At 40.0% G+C, this 18,663-nt stretch overlaps 1 protein-coding gene across 1 annotated transcript in view; it reads right to left on the bottom strand.

Annotated features, from left to right (window-relative positions):
• Positions 1–18,663, bottom strand: part of cadm1a (cell adhesion molecule 1a) — a 598,640-nt gene that overhangs the window by 155,902 nt on the left and 424,075 nt on the right. The window contains exon 3 of the mRNA XM_047378234.1: positions 1,549–1,695. Coding sequence (XP_047234190.1) covers positions 1,549–1,695 — 147 coding nt within the window. The remainder of the gene's footprint in view (positions 1–1,548; positions 1,696–18,663) is intronic.

Below are 18,663 nucleotides of genomic sequence, written 5' to 3'. Positions count from 1 at the left end.
GCCCAGTGGATGGACCTCAGTCCAGGAGAAAACATGTCAAAAATGCAGTTTCGGAAACAAAACCAAGAAAAGCCAATGAACTGTATAATGTGATCCAGTTATCCTGGGACAAAATACCTGTTCAGGTGAATGAACTCTGTCAACTGCATGCAACACAGATATGAAGCAGTTCTCAGAAACAGTGGTTATACACCTAGATGTGAGTTCAGTGATTCACAGGAAAGACACATGAAAATATGATTAAAAAAACCTTAAAGTGTCGAGAGAATGAGGAACACATTTCCACCTAAAGCTCCCTGGTAAGTGGTCAGCAATGGGTGAGCACAGCAGTTCATTAAATGTTCAGACATGAGCTGCTTTGAGTACAGCAACCATGTTGAAAGCCAAACGTTTTGGCCAGGTTCTACAAGTTACAAACCTAAAACACCATAATGGATCATGTCTGTGTAAATCTGCGCAAAAGGCAATGCACAAGACATATCAGTCCGTTCAGTTTAGGCAAATTGGTTGATTTGGTCCAAGGATTCCAGGACTCTGGTTCTTTCTTTCTAATTGCTGGGAGGCAAACCTGATCATTTTAGCTAAACTAAGGCTATTTGGGTCGCTGATAAATTAAAATATTATAAAAATAAATTTAACAAGCCTAGTTACCAGGGACATGCAGAGTGCAAAATACCCCCCAATCTTTGCCACATTATGTCACAATACAACCACAGACCGTCATGTATTTTATTGGGCATATATGTGACAAACCACAATAACGTGGTGCATAAAAGTAAATTTGAAGGCAACAAATACATTAGTTTCAAATTTTTTTTACATATAATAAATATAAATATCTTATAGAGGTGGAGTGGAGTTATGTTCAGCCCCCCTGAGTTCATAGGTTGTAGAACCACTTTCCACTGCAGTTACAGCTGCGGGACGTCTTTTTAAACTAGCTCAAGTGTGATCGGATTAGACAGAGATCATCTGTGAACAGCAGTTTTTGAGTCTCATTACAAATTATCAGTTGGATTTAGGTCTGGACTTTGACTAGGTCACTCTAAAATGGATGTGCTTTGATCTAAACAAACCCATTGTATCTCTGGCTGTATGTTAATGGGTGGTTGTCCTGCTGGAAGGTGAACCTCCACCCCGGTCTCAAGTCTTCTGCAGCGTGCCACGTTTCTTACAGCAGGGATGGCGTGTTCAAGTTTTAGTATTCCACCACAAACAACATGTTGCATATAGGCCAAAAACTTATATTTAGGGCTCATCTTACTCCACGTAGATGACCTCTGACCTACTTTTCACTTAAGTAGTACAGTAATATACTATTTAATGATGAAGTTTGTGGTTGTAATGTGACAAAATGTGAAAAGGTTCAAGAGGTGTGAATAGTTTTGCAAAAATGTCTGCTGGAGGTGATCAGAGGGAGGTCTGTGGAATCAAGGCATTCCCTTCTCCCCTTCACAGTAAAAACCACATCAACCTAGACCAACCTGAGAATAGAAAATGAGGGTAAGCATGGCAGCTGAATATTTAATAACATTTTGTAATACTTACGTCTCATGTCTCTGAAGTAAATAGTCTGTCTGTTGGGGTTGAGAAGCTGGATAACAGAGTCATCATTGTTCTTCACTCGACAGCTGATGATTGCCGTCTCTCCCTCCACCACAGCCACGTCGTCCGTCACCAGGTTCTGACTCACCACTGTGTGACAGAAAAAAGACAAGAGAGCTTACATCACCGCCGAGGCTCCGGTGAAGGGGAGGAAAACCACTGCAGATTTGTCCATGTAAACTATGTGGGATGCATGGCCGACCCAGAATGAAGGGACAATTCAGCAGGAAATCCATAGCAGAACAGAAACACCTTAAACCATGGGTGTTCAAAGTGCCAGGGCCATTTGTAGCCCCTGGTCTGATCATGTGTAGCCCCTGACAGCAAATTAAGAATTGAAAAAACTTGACCCACCAGCAGCTGATGCAGATGGAAAATATAGTTTTTTTAATTAAAACAAAACCTTTGCCGATATTGAAATCTTCAAATTGGAAAATTGTAGAAACAACACAAAATATTTATCTTTTATCAATGATGGTTTTTGCTTTCTTTTTAATTTCATAGTAAATAGGACCACAGAAACCAAACGACTTTTATTCAAAGACAGACCCAGGTGCACTCAAATCTGCTTTTAATTGATTCGTTAAACTTAGATAAATATAGCAAAAATTTTTTAAAGAATGACTGAAAAATCCAGTTGTTTCTGCTGAGAACAGACAAAATTTGTTTCTAGGCCAAGAAAATCAAAATCTGTCAACCTCCGCAAAAACAAAATTTATGTTTTTTAATCTACAATGATCCCTTTCACATGAAAATAATCTTACTTCATTTGTGTTACTAACATATTACATATTTAGTTTATTGTTCGACTCTAAGCCAGGGGTCTTTCTGCATGGAGTTTGCATGTTCTCCATGTGCATGTGTGGGTTATCTCTGGGTACTCCGGCCTTTTCCCACAGTCCAAAAACATGACTGTTTGACAGGTTGATTGGTCTCTCTAAATTGCCCTTAGGTGTGAATGAGTGTGTGCATGGTTGTTTGTCCTGTATGTCTGTGTTGCCCTGCGATGGATTGGCGACCTGTCCAGGGTGTAACCTGCCTCTCGCCTGTAGACTGCTGGAGATAGGCACCAGCTCCCCCGCGACCCATTATGGAAGAAGTGGTAGAAAATGGATGTATAGTTTATTGTTGAGTCTGTGAAAAATGCTAAAAATCTAATTTTGAAAAAAAACAACGTATTTTTGCATCCAAATAAAATCTTTAAAGAGACCTTCAGATAACCTGAAGAATCTCTGATCAGGAGGAATTGTAAAGATTCCCAGAAGGTCTACCTCCGATGAAGGAACATATGAAAATATTTGGGATGCTGCATTGGCATCTCACTGCGAATGATAAAGAAATTCTAACATCTGTATTTTATATTCATATGAATACATCACAAGTCATCCGTTTGAAATCCACTGAGAAAATGTTCAGTGGACATCTAGTGAGAATTATAGCCAAATGATTCAGTTTGCATCATCGACCAATCATGTCTCCTTCACGTCCTCCTTCATGGTTCCTCTGCATGTTCCTGGCAAACACGGCTGAGTGAGCAAAAAAACAAAACTGAGTCAAGAAAAATCAGTGGCGCCTGTCATCGCTCATCGCCCGTCTCTTAGATCGCTGCACTTCCTTGTTGCAAAAACAATATCTCTGCCTGCAGAATGAAGCATGGAGCTTTTTCAGCTGTATGTTGTTAGGATTTGAAAAACGGCAGTAATAACCTCTCAGACTTTGCTTTGGGGTAACATCTATTGTTGCAGCCGACGGTAAGCCTGTGGTGGCGTTGGCTCATTTTAAATGATGACTACAAACCCTGGACTAGGCAGCCAGCCAGTGGGGACCGACATCACTGGCGGCCCCCACTGACAGAAGAACATGTGCATGTACGAAATGACACAGGCTGGAATCAATTCTGGAGACAAAGAACAAACAGGACATCAAAAAAAATGGTAAATTTGTTCATTAAGAAAATAGTTGAGGAGAATCTGAAAGGTAAATACACGCTGTGTTTGTGTCACCAATTTTCTGAGCAGCTTTAAATATTAAACACCCTGAAATGACCCAGCTTATGCATTAGAAACCAGTGCAGCAGCTAACCAAAGCACACCAAATTATCTGGATCAGACCTGTCTCTTGAAACTGACAAACACACATACTGATTTGTGAGAGCAAATATGTTCCACAGGAAAAATCCCATAATTAAACAAATGAGATTTTCTATTAGCATCAGGAGAACTGCGTCCCCAAAAACATGACAGGATAAAGAACAGGTTTAATCATTTATAAACAGAACTTGCAGGCTTGCAGTGCTGCTGCTTACAGAGTAAGAAGAACTGACTTCACTTCAGCCAGATTGGATTAGGCACAAATCTCAGATGAGTGAGGATTTCAGTACCAACTCATTTCCACGGAGGATGCAGCAAGGCGTCCAGTCCATTCCACACCATGATTGAAATTTAAAACCAAATCACGATAGAAGCAAAAGTATTCTGGCTAGGCAGCCCAGCAGTTTCTTTAGATGAAAATAAAGCTATAACCTGTGTCTAAATGACAATGCATTCTCACAGATCCCCTGCACTTCAGCAGCTCTGCTGACAAGCCTACCTTCTCCTACAGCGAGCTCACCCAACATGTCATCTGCACAGAGCCTCAGTGCGCTCCCTCATCTGATATGCCAGCATACATCTGGGAGAAATTTCTACAACAGAGTTACAGTGAAGCCTTCGATGCTATCAAGTGTTACAAAAACTGGCAACGGAGCTGCAACCCACCCTCCCGAGTCCCTCTACATGTGACGAAATATGGATGTTTCTTATCAACTGCCTCCAAACTGTCAGCTCTGACACACACACACACACACACACACACACACACACACACACACACACACACACACACACACACACATTTTCAACCTCAACAAAGGAGGACCACAGGGGCAACTGTGGTTCAGTGTGAAGAGCGGCCATATTACATATACAAAGTTGAGACTGAGATTTGCGGTGACAGCATTTTGTGGAGTTTTTTTACCTTCTGATTCAACTGCTTTTAGTTTTAACTGTGTTTGGTGTTTGTAGAAGTGGTTTATGTCAGCTTTTAGCCAAGAGTCTGTTGTTTTAGAAGATACTACACATGTTTATGTTTACCTAAGGGAATGTAGAGCAATGAACGTAGAAAAAAAGGACATTTCCTCCCCCGTTTCTGAGGGATGGGTAGCATGAGGTTAAAAAAAGTACAGTTGAAAACAGATATTTAATTATACTGTATAAAATACACAGAACCTCTTTTTATAACTGAATTACATTAATTAAAATGAAACCTTTTCTGTTTTAGATCAGTTACCAAAAAATATTTCTATCTGCTAAAAGCCAGGATAATGAGAGAGACATTTTTAGGAAATTCTCAGGTTTATAGGCCTCTTTGCTCAAACCCTCCATTTCAGCTCTGCACACTGATTTTTTCTTTCCTCATGATCTCATCTATTTTATGAATGCAGCCAAATATCTCCACAACATGATGCTGCTCTGCTCAGATGACTCCAACACAGAACCTTTTGGCCTAACTGGAAAACACTAAAACTTTCATCTGGGACACACCTCACCATCAAACATGTCAGCGGCAGCATCATGCTGTGGGGATGAATTTCCTCACTCTGGACAGCGAAGCTGGTTAGAGTTGATGAGAAGATGGATGGAGCTAAATCCAGGACAATCCTGGAAGAAAACCTGTTAGAGACTGCAGAAGACCTGAGACTGGGGTGGAGGTTCACCATCCATCAAAGCCCTAAACATGCAGTCAGTGATACAATGGGATGGTTAAGCTTAAAGCTGATTCATTAGTTAGATTAGTTAGAATGGCCTAGTCAAAGTCCAGTTGTAAATCGAATTAAGAATCTGTGGCAAAAAAAAATTATTTTCACAGATGCTCTCCATCCAATGTGACTGAACTTCAGCCTGTAGATGTTCAAAGCCATTGGAGACAAACCCCAAAGACGTGCAGCCAAAGGTGGTGCTTTATTGGAACAAATTTGCAAACTATGTAGTTTTTCCCTCTACTTCACACTTATGCACTGCTTTGTGCTGGTCGGTCTCATACAATCTAAATAAAATTCCTTGAGGTTTGTAGTTTTTCTGTGAAAAATTGTGAAGAGTTTAAGGAGAATATATAATTTTGCAAAGCTCTGTAGATGCAGTAGATAAACCAATAATCCTGCAGAGCCACATCTGCAGGATCATTCAATCTTCAGCCTGATGTTATACAATCTGAGACAAATATTACACACACAGCCTGGGTCGTTGATGTTAAGTAGATGGGATTGCAAGCCAATGCAGTCTCTGCGGCCCAATACTGCTTTTGATTAGTTTTAATTTAACTTAATAAGAGATCACACTGCAGCAGCATCTCACCTAATAAACATGACATCTATAACAAACAGGTGGAGCCGAGTGAGGATACAACTTACCGAAGAGGCTGAAGGTTGTCAGGTATTATGTTGTGATCAGACAAATCCATTTTTAATGAGATATGAGCTCTACTCACAATCTAATTATGCTGACAGATGTTAATTTGACAATCAATACATTTGAAAGTATCTAAAAAGAAATGCAGATTTCAATTTTGATAGAACTTTTTTGGATTAATTTAATGAACAATTAAAGCAAAGAGATTAACATGTGGAGGAGGATACATTTCTTATTGGCATACCTCAGTTGTAAAGAACCTATAAACAGTCCTGCCCATTAAAAGACAGAGAAGATGAGTTGGGAAAGGAGAAATTGCCTCGTCTGATGCTGACGGATAAGGACAGACAGCTTAACAAATGAGATACAGATCCGCATGCCTCAATGGCCCAAACAGAGCCCCGACTAAATGAACCTCAATGTCTTTGATATTCAAGAACGAACCTCACTTTTCAAAGATGTGCAGGGGTGGGCGGCAGCGTGGGCATCTGGTTATGATAATATAGTTTACATACAACAAAATGCATTGCATGGCACCCACTGAAGGTTACAAGGCAGCAACAGGGGGCTATGCGATAAGCTGCTGGAGATGCTGGGGAAGACTTTAAATGAGGCTGCCTTGTCAGCTGCTTAATTGTTCCTGTTGTGCAAAATAAACACGTCTGACATGTTGGAGGACGATATGGGGAGGTGAAGGAGCTCCTCGCTAATTAATGGCCGACAACACCATGAGCTTTGGCCACCCAGGACGCTGTCAGAGGAGCTTCAGAAAAAGAAAATCAGGCCTTACAGTAAGCAGAAAAAGGAGGACTTTTTCAGATTTTTACATTTGGGGGATTAAAAGGCAGCTCTTAATGCTTAAACCTAACCAGGTGGTTAAGGTGCTTTAATAAATAATAAAAGCAGTTATTAATATCAAATAACATTTAAAAGATGCCATCATATCTTCTTTAAACTTTGCATTTCCAGGACTTTACAATCTTACTGACACAGGTTATTTTTAATTTGTTTCACTGAATGCTGATTCATCTCAAGAAGTTAGAATATATTTCAAAAGTTTATTTATTACAGCAATTTAGTTCAGAAAGTGAAACATATGTTAGATTCCACACAGAGTGAAAGTATTTATTTCTGTTAGTTCTAATGATGATGGCTAGTCCAGCTATGTAAAATCAAAATTCAGTTCCTGAGATTATTAGACCAATAACAATGTACATTTGAGTGGAAGAAACCACTCAACTTCACCGGAGTAACTGGAGTAACTGAAGTAACCTCAGCCGCAATGCATTATATTGATACCACAACCCCTGCATCTAAACTGCATCCCTATCTCTTATTTCATCAAAAGGTAGAAATTCGGGTGTCATTATCAATGACCAGCTGACCTTTAGAGGCCACAAGGCCTCTGTCACTGGATCATGCCATTTCGCATTATTAAACATCAGAAAGATCAGGCTGTACCTGACCCAACACACCACCCAGCTCCTGGTGCAGTCTATGGTCATCTCCTGCCTTGACTACAGCAACACCCTCTTAATTGGAGCCTATGCTCTGAAACCTCTGCAGATGCCCCAGAATGCAGGTGGATGTCTTCAAACAGCCTAAAAGAGCACTTGTTACCCTCTGTTTGTGGAGCTCCATTGGTTACTCTTGGCTGCCCGGATCGAGTTCCAGCTCCTGATGTCACCATACAAAGTGCTTCATGGAACAGTCACAAAGACTTACATCATGACTCGGTCACTCTGGTTGGCTAGTAGTGCCAACACCGCGCTCAAGAAAATCCAGAGTCTTTCCATTGACCTCAAGCAAAGTGGATTCTGGATCTCTCTACCCTTCCTCCAGACTCTGGAAGGGTCTGCAGGTTTGCCTGTTTTGAAAATGGTAAATGGCCTGCACTGTATAGCCCTTTATCAAGTCCCCAGAGACCCTAAAGCACTTGACCACTAGAATCAGCCATTCACCCACTGATAGTGCTAGACTACATTGTAGCCACAGCTGCCCTTCTGTCACTCTGCTGTCGGAGCTAATGTGCCCTCTGACCACCGTCAGCAGGCAAGATGGGTGAAGTGTCATGCCCAAGGACACAACAACTGAGACAGACAGAGCAAGGGTTTGAAACAACAAACCACCGATTCCAGGACGAACTCCTACCACTGTCGCCACCATTGCCCCAATAAAATCACTTTCCAAAGATTAAAATTTTTTGATATTCAAGAACACTTTTTTTAAATCAGAAAACTGGCTTTTAGCACTAACAAATATTCTCTTCAAAAGCTATTCTCTGAAAACACCACAGAGTACATGATCGACTAACGGGTGATGCATTTCTCAGGTCCTGTGTCAGGTATTATTTCTTTAAGAGATTACTTTCAGAGTTTGTGCATCTGCTGGAGATTGTTTGTTTTTAGGCCTGACACATCTTTCTGCCCTCCTCTTGTCCGATTCCTTGATCTTTAAAACCACTCTGCAGAATATGCTATTACGGTGCGGTACAAGGACTGGAGAGAAAGTTGGTAGAAAAGCAGCCAAACCCTGAAACTCTCGATGACCTTCAGAAAGCCTGGAGATATATTTATCAGGGCCACTTCAAAATTTTACAAAAAAACATATGGTTCCTTGGAAGCAAAATATAAACAAGAAGTTGTTTAAAACTTCTGTAAACTACTGTGCTTAATATTCACACATGTGGTACTAACACAAGCCTCTGGTCATCATCTCTGCTGCAGCTGTCAGAGAAAACATTGTTGTAGCAGAGCTCTTAGGAACAACCAAATATAGATATTTATGGTGGAGGTTTCACTGCTTTCTCTACTCCTTGGGTAGCCATAATACATTATAAAAACAGGAACCAGAACATTTGTGTCCTGAGCTATAATCATATCTGCAGCCACCAGAGCCAGGCAGAGCAGTTTGAGCTGGTGACTGGATACTGGGGCACATGTGACTGATGAGTAATGAGAATAAATGTATATAATCAGATCATCTATCTTTACTGATACAGCTTCAGACCATTTCCCTCATCATGTAGTTTTCGGCAGCTACAGTTCAGCCAAAACCCTCAAGAGCTTTTTCAAGTAATCTGCCGAAACACCTCTGTGGATTGTAGCATTTGTAGTTATGGTTTTCTGATAAATTTACCTCACCTTGCCACTGCATATGAAATACAGATACAATAGATTCAGAAAAAAAGGTTTAAGACAAGACAATAAAACCAAGCATCAACAGGAAGGTCTTTATACACCTGGAAACAAAAGGGTGTGCTGCAAAACATCTCAACATAAGGTATAAGGATGTAATGAAAGGGTGATCCTTTCATTACGTCCAGTTAAACGATGGCTATTTTTGATAATATATCGCAAATCAATCAAAACAAGAACTAAAAATGACTGGTTCTTCGCCTGCAAGGTGAGAACTTGTGTTAAAACATGCACTGTCCTTTACACTTATTGGCATATCTGGTAAAGTTGTGTAAAAACCTGTAAAAGAATTGAATCTTTTATTGGCGGCCCTGCTTTTAACACTATGTCCAACCCAGTTCTGCCAGTAGTACTGGTCTTAGTGTTCTGTTACAACATTTCCAGGGGTTTGGAGCACAAAGAGAGAGGAATTTTTGACTCTTCCTCTTTATGCAATCTCATTTGATCAGGCAGAGTTCTACGTTTTCTCTGATGCAATTTTTTTCTTCAGCTCAGGTTTTCTATTGGTTAGGTCTGAGAACTGAGATGGCCATGGAGGAAGGTTGATTATGTGTCTGCTTAACCATTTGTGTATTGATTTGGCAATATGTTTTGGATCATTACCCTGCTAAAAGACCCAATGATTACCCATTTTAAGATTTCTGGCACAGCCCTTCAGATTTTGTATTTAATATATCCTGATATTTAAAAGAGGTCATAATGCCATACAATCTAATACGATTTCCAGGGCCTTTGGAAAAGAAACTGGCCCACATCATCACAGATCCTCCACCTTACTTATCTGGAGAAATAGGGGCATTTCCATCTATTCAGACTTAACTGTTTGTTGCTGTAAAGCTCAGTCTTAATCTCATATGCTCAAAACACAGTTAAAGTCACAAAGGACTTTAGCAATGTCCATGTTTATGTTTGTGATGGTGGGACAGAAAAGGCTGTTTGTTGGTGTAGCCCAATCTAAAATGTGTTATTTAATATTAAAATATGGTAATTTAATATAATTTCAGTGTTAAAAATTGTTTATAATAAATAAAAGTGGCCAAATGTTTTCTAGTGCGGGCTGCGCAGTGGTGCAGTTGGTAGCACTCTTGCCCTGCAGCAAGAAGGTCCTGGGTTCAACTCCCGACCAAGGGTCTTTCTGCATGGAGTTTGCATGTTCTCCTCGTGCATGTGTGGGTTCTCACCGGGTACTCCGGCTTCCTCTCGCAGTCCAAAGACATGCCTGTTTGGTTAATTGGTCTTTCTAAATTGCCCTTAGGGGTGTGAATGAGTGTGTGCATGGTTGTTTGTGTGTTGCCCTGCAATGGACTGGCGACCTGTCCAGGGTGAACCCCGCCTCCTGCCCATAGACTGCTGGAGATAGGCACCAGCTTCCCCGCCACCCGCTGTGGAAGAAGCCGTGGGTTTACTTGTGGGTAAGGTGGGTTTACTTGTCTGCTATTGAGGCTGTCACAGACTTTATGAAAAGTGTATGAACTCTGTAAATGTATCTTTGGGGACTGAGGGAACTTTCACTGTGTTTAGAGGACCAGGAGTTAACCTGTGGGACTGTTGGAAGAGCTGAGGTTCCCTCTTCAGTTCCTTCTGCATCACGTGACCTTGAACATGGTTTAGCTTCTGCCTGCCTGCTCGTCGTTCCAAACTGCACATTATTTTTCATTCAGTCGGGTATCAGCAGGATTTGTGAGTACATGAATCTAAACAGCATCGATGCTGTTTGTTTAAGGTGTGCAACGGTTTTCATTTAGCCTCGTATATGTTTCCAAGTTTAGGCTTAAAAGAGCCTTATATGACTAAATAAGAGCTGAGAGTTTAAGTAACAGGCTTTCGTGTTTGTTTTATATTTAATTGGATTTGACATAAGTTTAAATTTAGATAACACTTAACTCTTTTAAGGGTAAGTTTTAGTAATTTATTAATTCTTACTAAGTTGAGTCATCATAAATAAATGCCTATATTTGTTTAAAAAAGGGAAAATAAGTTGTAGCTCATGGTAAAAGGTAGCAGGTAAGCTATAAATTTAAGTACCCAGGTCCCTCTCCATTGTGCTACAACCCTATTAATATCCTGGGGAATTAAATTGTTAAATGGAGTGCACAGGCATGCCCCCTAAACAACTGTTGGTCATGTTGATGGTGTTTAATGGTTGTTATGGAGACTTGGTTACTCCACAGGTTTTCCTTCCCGCTGTGCATAGTCTTCATCCAGCTTTGCTCTTTCAGTTGTTTAAACGTTTTACAAGTTCATTGTTGGTCAATTTAGGTAAGTAGCCTCTGGTTGTAGCTATTTCCTTAATTATAAAGAGAATCTCTCTTACTTGAATGGAATGTTCTCTTGTACTTCCCATTATGAAGAGGGTGTAACAGAACTGGACTCAGTGTCACATTTTTAAACCCATAATTAACAGTCATGGATTACTAATAAAAAGATTCTAGACACTTCAGGTATATTGAGAACCATTTTGTGAGCTATATATTGTCATCACAATAATGGTGCGTACAATATTCAAATCGCAAAGGACCGTTCTGAGCGCAATAATTACTGGCCACTTGTTATGAAGGTGCATTTTTCATGCTGCAGTCATATTTAGCCAGTCGGAAAGAGTTTCACAGCAGCGGATGCTCATACGGGACACAGATGACATTGTTTAAAAGCCTAAAGTTCACAGAGTGATGGGAGCATAGATGTAAAAACAGAAGAAAAAAAATACTGCACCTGAAATCGTCATCACAATATTTACCAGTATTACCAGCAAGAGTTTCTAATATTGCAAAGCCCTAAACTGAAGCTAATACAGAAGCCAACCCTAAACCCCTACCGCCTAACAGGAAATACTATAAATAGACTGCCAATAACTAGGACTAGTGATTTACCTAAAAACAATTATTTGGACATGGTGTGAGCTAATGCAACTGAAATAAAAGATTAAATTATTAATGCTTTATGCACATTTTTACCAAGGTGTGTGAAGTTTGCTATAATTTAATGAACATTACTGCCTAAAGGACCTTGTTCAGGGCCTAAAGACAGCTCTACTGTGACAAAATAAGAGAAAAGGTTAAAATGGTTTATCTTTTAAGTCTTTCTTTCCAATGCAGACAAGATTTCAGCCTTTTGACCATCTGTGTCATGAAGTGTTTTTATATTCCAGAGTGCTGCACAATGAAATCCTGGGGCCTAAAACTCCAAAGAAGTGTGGGGGGAGGGGGAGTGGTTTGTTGGCCAGAACCAGCAGTCACCCAGACCACCATGACCAAATCAAATCACACTGAACTACATTGACACATGACCTGTAGGTCTGTTACTGAAAATATCAAACATGATTTAGGGCATCGGTCTGTCCATGTACTTATTTTCCCACTCATCCTCCGTTCCTTCCTGTGGTGATTTTATTACTGCAAGCACCAGTAGTGCATTTTTTAACTAGATCTTCTTTCATTAATGCTCTGTCTCCTTTAGAAACACGATGTAATATACTGTAATTATATACAGTATAATAATGTTAACATGCATGCATTTAACATTTACATCATGTCAGTGTGTGATCCTCGTGACCATCCCAGAGATTATTAACTTCTCTTTGACATTTCGGAGGATATGTGTTTCTCAGTGAATCAAACACGATCATTTTCTCCTTTTTCTCGACGGTCGTCCCGCTGATAATGTGACAAATCGTTGCACACATGCACAAAGCTCTGTGTGCTTTTGTCTTGGTGTTGCACACAAGTCATGCATGATTACATGTTTTCTGACTGCATGTCTCTGTTTGGACTGAAACTGTTGATTTCTGTGAAGCGGTACCTCACGGGTCAGACCATTTCTAAAGGTTTTGAATTGTTTGCCGTGATAATGTGGTGAGTTTGTATGAAAAAACACCTCAGGAGTGTTTTAGGAGAGAGCCATGTCAGATTTCAGTAATCACCCTGGTCTGTGTTCACCTGGAGTAAAAAGAATAAATGACTAAACAAGATAAACAAGATAAACAACTCAACTAAAGAGGTAGGAGTATAAAACAAATCCCAGATTAGCTGAATAGAGAGGAAAACAAAGGAGATCCCCACTGCACACAGATTTATTCATATGGATCTGCAATAAAAGTAAAAATTTTAGAAATGAATACAGGTTTACTCTCAGCAATAGCAGCTCATGTTCACATTTTGCATTTTGTGCTGTTAAAACCATAAACCTTAATATTGTGTGATAGCTGCTGGAAGTATGTTAAAAGGTCTGGTTGGCGGCTTTTTTGTTTTTCGCAGGCTCAGATGTTTAAAAACATGTATGATAATAATCCTCCTGCTGTTGTAAGGGTACACAAAGAAACAAACATGGCGCTGAACATGACTTCACCACCCCAACCTGCCACTGTCCAGGTGTTGACCCAGTGGTTGTTGAGTCATTGTTTAAGGATGCATTCACACCAGCCACTTCTGGTCCGAGTTCGTTTCCCCCCTTGGTCTGGACCTTATGTGGAGGTGTGAATACACTCAAGCTAACCATGGTCCAAACCAAACATCTGGACCAAGACCCACCTTTCTGAGGCGGTCTCAGTCCACTTCCAAACAGACTCTGGTGCCGTTCGCTTATGGTGTGAATACGAACTGGCCCCGAACCGACCCAACTTCAAAAAACATACGTCTCTTCGGACTTAACAAGCCACCGTAGCTGGTAGCATAGGTAAACATACTGAAATTATACCTGATCAGCTGTATGTTGCTTAGCAACGCTGCTACCGGCATGTTGTGGGACATGAGAGCACGTCGTCTCCTTCGGCTTGCAGCATGCAGTCGCTGATACCGTTTCAAAATTAGAAATAGAACATCGCAAAATCTGTGTTGAATGAGCTGCTCTTGACACAATGATATTGAACTGTAATAACGGCACAAATATGCAAAACAGAGGGGCTACACGCAACAGTTGTTTTCCCGCCCCTGTCATTTCTGTCCAATGGGAGCAATGATCGTCACCCGCGTGGCTTTGTTTACAAGTAAATGTTCACTTGCAAAAAGTACAATGTGAAGGCAAACCGCACCAAAAGAAAAAAATAAAGTCCGCTTTTGGTCCGAACCAAACAAGCGGACCAAAAGACTTTCCCCACGATGTCCAGAACATTTAGAATATCGGGGTGAGTCTCTTCCACCCCTGACCCCTTTTTATAACTTTTAGTGATCTCTGGCACAATGACAAACCCACTTTCCCCTCTACGGAGGATGAGGGGAAATTCTCCATCTGGGTCGGTCTGCAGTGTTCCTAGGGGTTAATTTGCATAATAACTGCGATTATTTATTACGATTCAGAATTTATATTAAATGTCCCAAAACTGATAAAAAAATAAATAAAACAACTCCGCTGGCTGTCGGCCTCCATTTTGTAACTACGCGAGAAGTCCAGGCGTTACTACGCAACCAGTTCTGGAACAGGCGCATTCTTGGAAAGCACAAAAACAAAAAGGAAACTACAAAAATGGAGGAAAGAAATTCAACAGGCCCCATCTTCGTTAAAGACAAAGATTTTGACTAATTTTGTTTTTTTCTGAATGAACACCACAAATGCGCGAGCTCACATTCAAGATGCACCAGTAAATATGATATACAGGTACATATGAAGTTAAGATTAAAATAATATACATGCTGTATGTAGAAGATTTAATGCTAAGATGTTATAAAACATTAAAACTAATAATGTAAATCTATCTCATGTTGCATTAATGAAACCCAACAACCATGTTAAAATACATACATATTAAAATATACATCTATAATGATCCCTTTGATTCAGATCATATTTTTCTACTTTGCTTCAGAAACTGCAAATGTGTAACACTCATGTTGAAGGTGTGTAATTTCCATCCAATAGGACTCTATTAAAATAATAATCATTACTATTTGTTCCAATTTATTTTTGCATGTGTAGAGAGTTGAAAAAAATGGCTACATAAAAAAAAAAAAAAAAAAACTTTGTTGAAATAATACCCTCCTATTTTTGGTTATTTTGTGTACATGCAAATTTTATAAGTCCAGTAGAGGGCACTCTCGTGCCACTGTGGATCTGCCAGGGAGGATAAAGTTTCCAGTTCTGGGCATGCGCAGCTCAAAATAAACGAGCTCTGGCCCAGACAACACGCTAATCGCTGTCTCCTCTCTGATTCACAAGTACGATAAAAGGCAACTTTCATAAGCCCAAAAATGAATTTCAATGTAATAAAAATATTTTGAGATTATTACTGCAGTATTTTAAGTGACTGATGATACGTGTAATTTCACCAGTTTTATAGTTAGCTTTAGCCAGTGTTCGGAAGATGCCATGTTTTCTGTTAGAGCCCAAACTGATTTTTGGATGTATCTAATTAACATAATCAGTCACCGCTGTTGTGTCTGGATTTAAACATGGTTAAAATGTTAATCTGTCAGTAATTTTTTGTGTGTGTGGCAAGCTCCATGACGTTCATAACTGCCATAACGTTCATAATCACCAGTTGCGATTAGATGCAATGCTTTTGTCCGTTTTGTTATTTTAATTTAAGATCCGATTCTGTTTTGTAAGTAATTTTGTGTATATTATGATATTTTATTTTCTGTTTAAGAGAAAAAAAGGTGATTGGTTCCCTTTTTTTATTTGTGCTGATTATATTTTTATTTCTTTGTAAGTACATTGTATATTGTATTTATGTATGAATTGTATTTTTTTCTTTAAAATGCGCAGCTCAGAATAAACGAGCTCTGGCCCAGACAACACGCTAATGGCTGTCTCCTCTCCGATTCACAGAGTATTAGCTGCACAGTCTTCTTCAGCCTGTGTGGCGCTTGCTGCTGGCCCAGGTTCCCGTAGATCTGGTGCCGGTAACACATGCAGAGAACTACAGCAGCATTTAAAGAGCTCATATGATCAAACATTAGTTCTGGTTTTACTGACCAACTGGATCATCTTCCATGGGTTCAGTGGGTCACGTGTTTAACCTTCCCTCCAAGCGCCTGAGCCTATACACAGATTAACTGAACACGTTCCCTTCAGGGATTTCCATGTGCGATACAGTAATGTCCAATAAGGACCCTGACCTTTTCCTAAGCCGCTTCCTGCTATCATTCAGCGCTTTAATGCAGCAGTCATGAATGAAGTTCCTTAATTTAACTATCGTTCCCACATAGAAAGAAAAATTAAATACATTAATGGGTTTCAGCAAGTGTTTAGAAGATATGAACAGTCTGCAGAAGCTTAGTAGTCAACGGTATGATGGTTACAATCATCTTTTCTAGCCGGGGAAACAAAAAGCCCAGAATTAAAGGAAGTATTCCTCATTTTGACATACAAGCAGTTTGAGCTTGTGGTGAAATTCCTTCTTCACCATCACTGAATGCTTTCTGGAAAAACTGCCTCGAAGCCCTTTTGTCCATCACTTAATGCTGTGTTTGGTTCTTTGGGTTCAAAGCAAATGGACATTGTTGGATTTGCTGCGGTTATCGGTGTTGCTGGTGCACCTTTTCCTACCTTACTTTTTCCTTCCACCCAACTTTCTGTTGCCACAGCTTTTTCACAATATAAACATTTTCTAAAACCCAGAATGTTATGTTTTCATTCTCTGGAAGCCATAATCATCAATTTTACAAGAAGTAAAGGGTGGAAATATTTCACTCCATGTGTAAGAAATTTGTGAGTTTTACTCTAAAATGAGTGATAAAAAATATTTATTTAATATAACTTTTTCCACAATATTCTGTTTTTTTGAGCTGAATTTCTAACATCCTTCCCAGTATTTTGCTTCCAGTTTGTTTACTCCATCCAAGTCTTTGTTTTGTTACTTTAAAAGTTTTCAATGTTGCTTAAACCTTTTTCTCTTGCTCTCGGTGGAAGACACACGCATTTTCTCTCCCTCCCTCCCTGCTGATCCCTGCTTCTGCTTTTGTCTGTATTTTTCTCAGAGCCTCGCATTGCATTTCCTCCAAACTTGTAAATTATGGATTTGGTCAGCTGGTCTCTCAACGTAATTGGTAAATTTATTTATTTTTTCCTACGGGAAGACACGGTAAAGGAGACCCTCTTGTCCAGGCGGGACGTTCTTCTCTGGAAACACAATGGATTCTTGGCAGCAGTGGAAGATTGTGTTCCTGACCACAATGTCGGTCGCGGACGTAGAAAATGTGTACATATTTGGACTTTGATAACAGGATTTCTGCTTTTTGGAGTTGGTGGTTACCTGGCTTATCGAATGATTCGCAAAACGTGGGCGGCTGTTCAAAGCGTTCCAAAGCTTCCTGCGATGTTGGATGGAGTCTGTAGAGCGATCAACACTCAGACTGAAATGTTAAGAGAGCAGAATCACAAGCTGGACGCGATTCTTGAACAGAATCGCAGCCTGGCAGCGGTTGGACTCAGAGGTTAAAGGGTATAATCTTGGAGAAGTTGTACGCTCCAGATCTGCGGAAAATACCAGAAATTTGTATATTTGGATTCGCAATTGAGACATACCAGTAAAACACTTAAGGTAGTTGGAAATTAACAACTGCCTGAACCACAACATTTATTGTTTTTCTAAATCTGGCGCCCCAATGTGGCCTTGGCAACTTCTGCTAACAGGCTATCGACAAAATATCTCCTGGATGTTATATAAACACGACGCTCTTCCCCAGCACTCCCCTACCAGCTGTGTGCTGATAGGACTATGTGGCCGATTGATAAAACTTCCACCTCTCTTCTCAAGGACAATGTGTTGACAGTCTAATTCTTGCAAACACACTCAGACTTATACATTCACACCCTCAAGATTCCACCGTACCCTTGTTAAAACTTTACTTATGTGTGTGTTGCTTACCCCTGCTGAGGTTTTTTGTTCCATTTCTGTTAAGGTTTACGAGATATTGGACCCCAGAATGCAGACGAGCAGGCAGCGTGATGGTAAGTGAAAAAAGGTTTAATTACAAAAATTCACACTCAGCAGGAGGCAGGAACAAAACAAACGGGCAGGCAAGACAGGCATGGCATGATCAAAAAGACAAGACTAGGTTTGCGAACAAGATATGAGCATGAGAAATGTTTCCGCCACGACTAACTGAACAGGTGTGTATAAATGGAGCATGGTACAGGTGGAAAACAAAACTGATTAACATGGTGCAGGTGAACCGCATAAACGTAATTGACAGACAGAACAAAACGTGGCTGCGGCAAAAACAGAGACTCTAATATACAAACAAAACTTGACAAAACATGAACAAGACTAAAACATGACCAGAAAAATAATAAACAAAAGCATGATTCAAAACTTGAGCAGTGAAAAACATATAAGGAAAAAACCTGAAACCAAAAAAACCCAAATCATAACAATTTCAGACTCTATTCTTAGCAGAATAGAGTCTGATCAAATATGATTATTTGTCCTCCTGTCTTACTTTACCTAAATGTATGATTTCATTACTTTTTATAGATTATCT

Source organism: Girardinichthys multiradiatus, chromosome 11 (genome assembly GCF_021462225.1).
Source record: "Girardinichthys multiradiatus isolate DD_20200921_A chromosome 11, DD_fGirMul_XY1, whole genome shotgun sequence".
Lineage (NCBI taxonomy): Eukaryota > Metazoa > Chordata > Actinopteri > Cyprinodontiformes > Goodeidae > Girardinichthys > Girardinichthys multiradiatus.
This window is presented reverse-complemented; position numbering and strand designations above follow the sequence as displayed.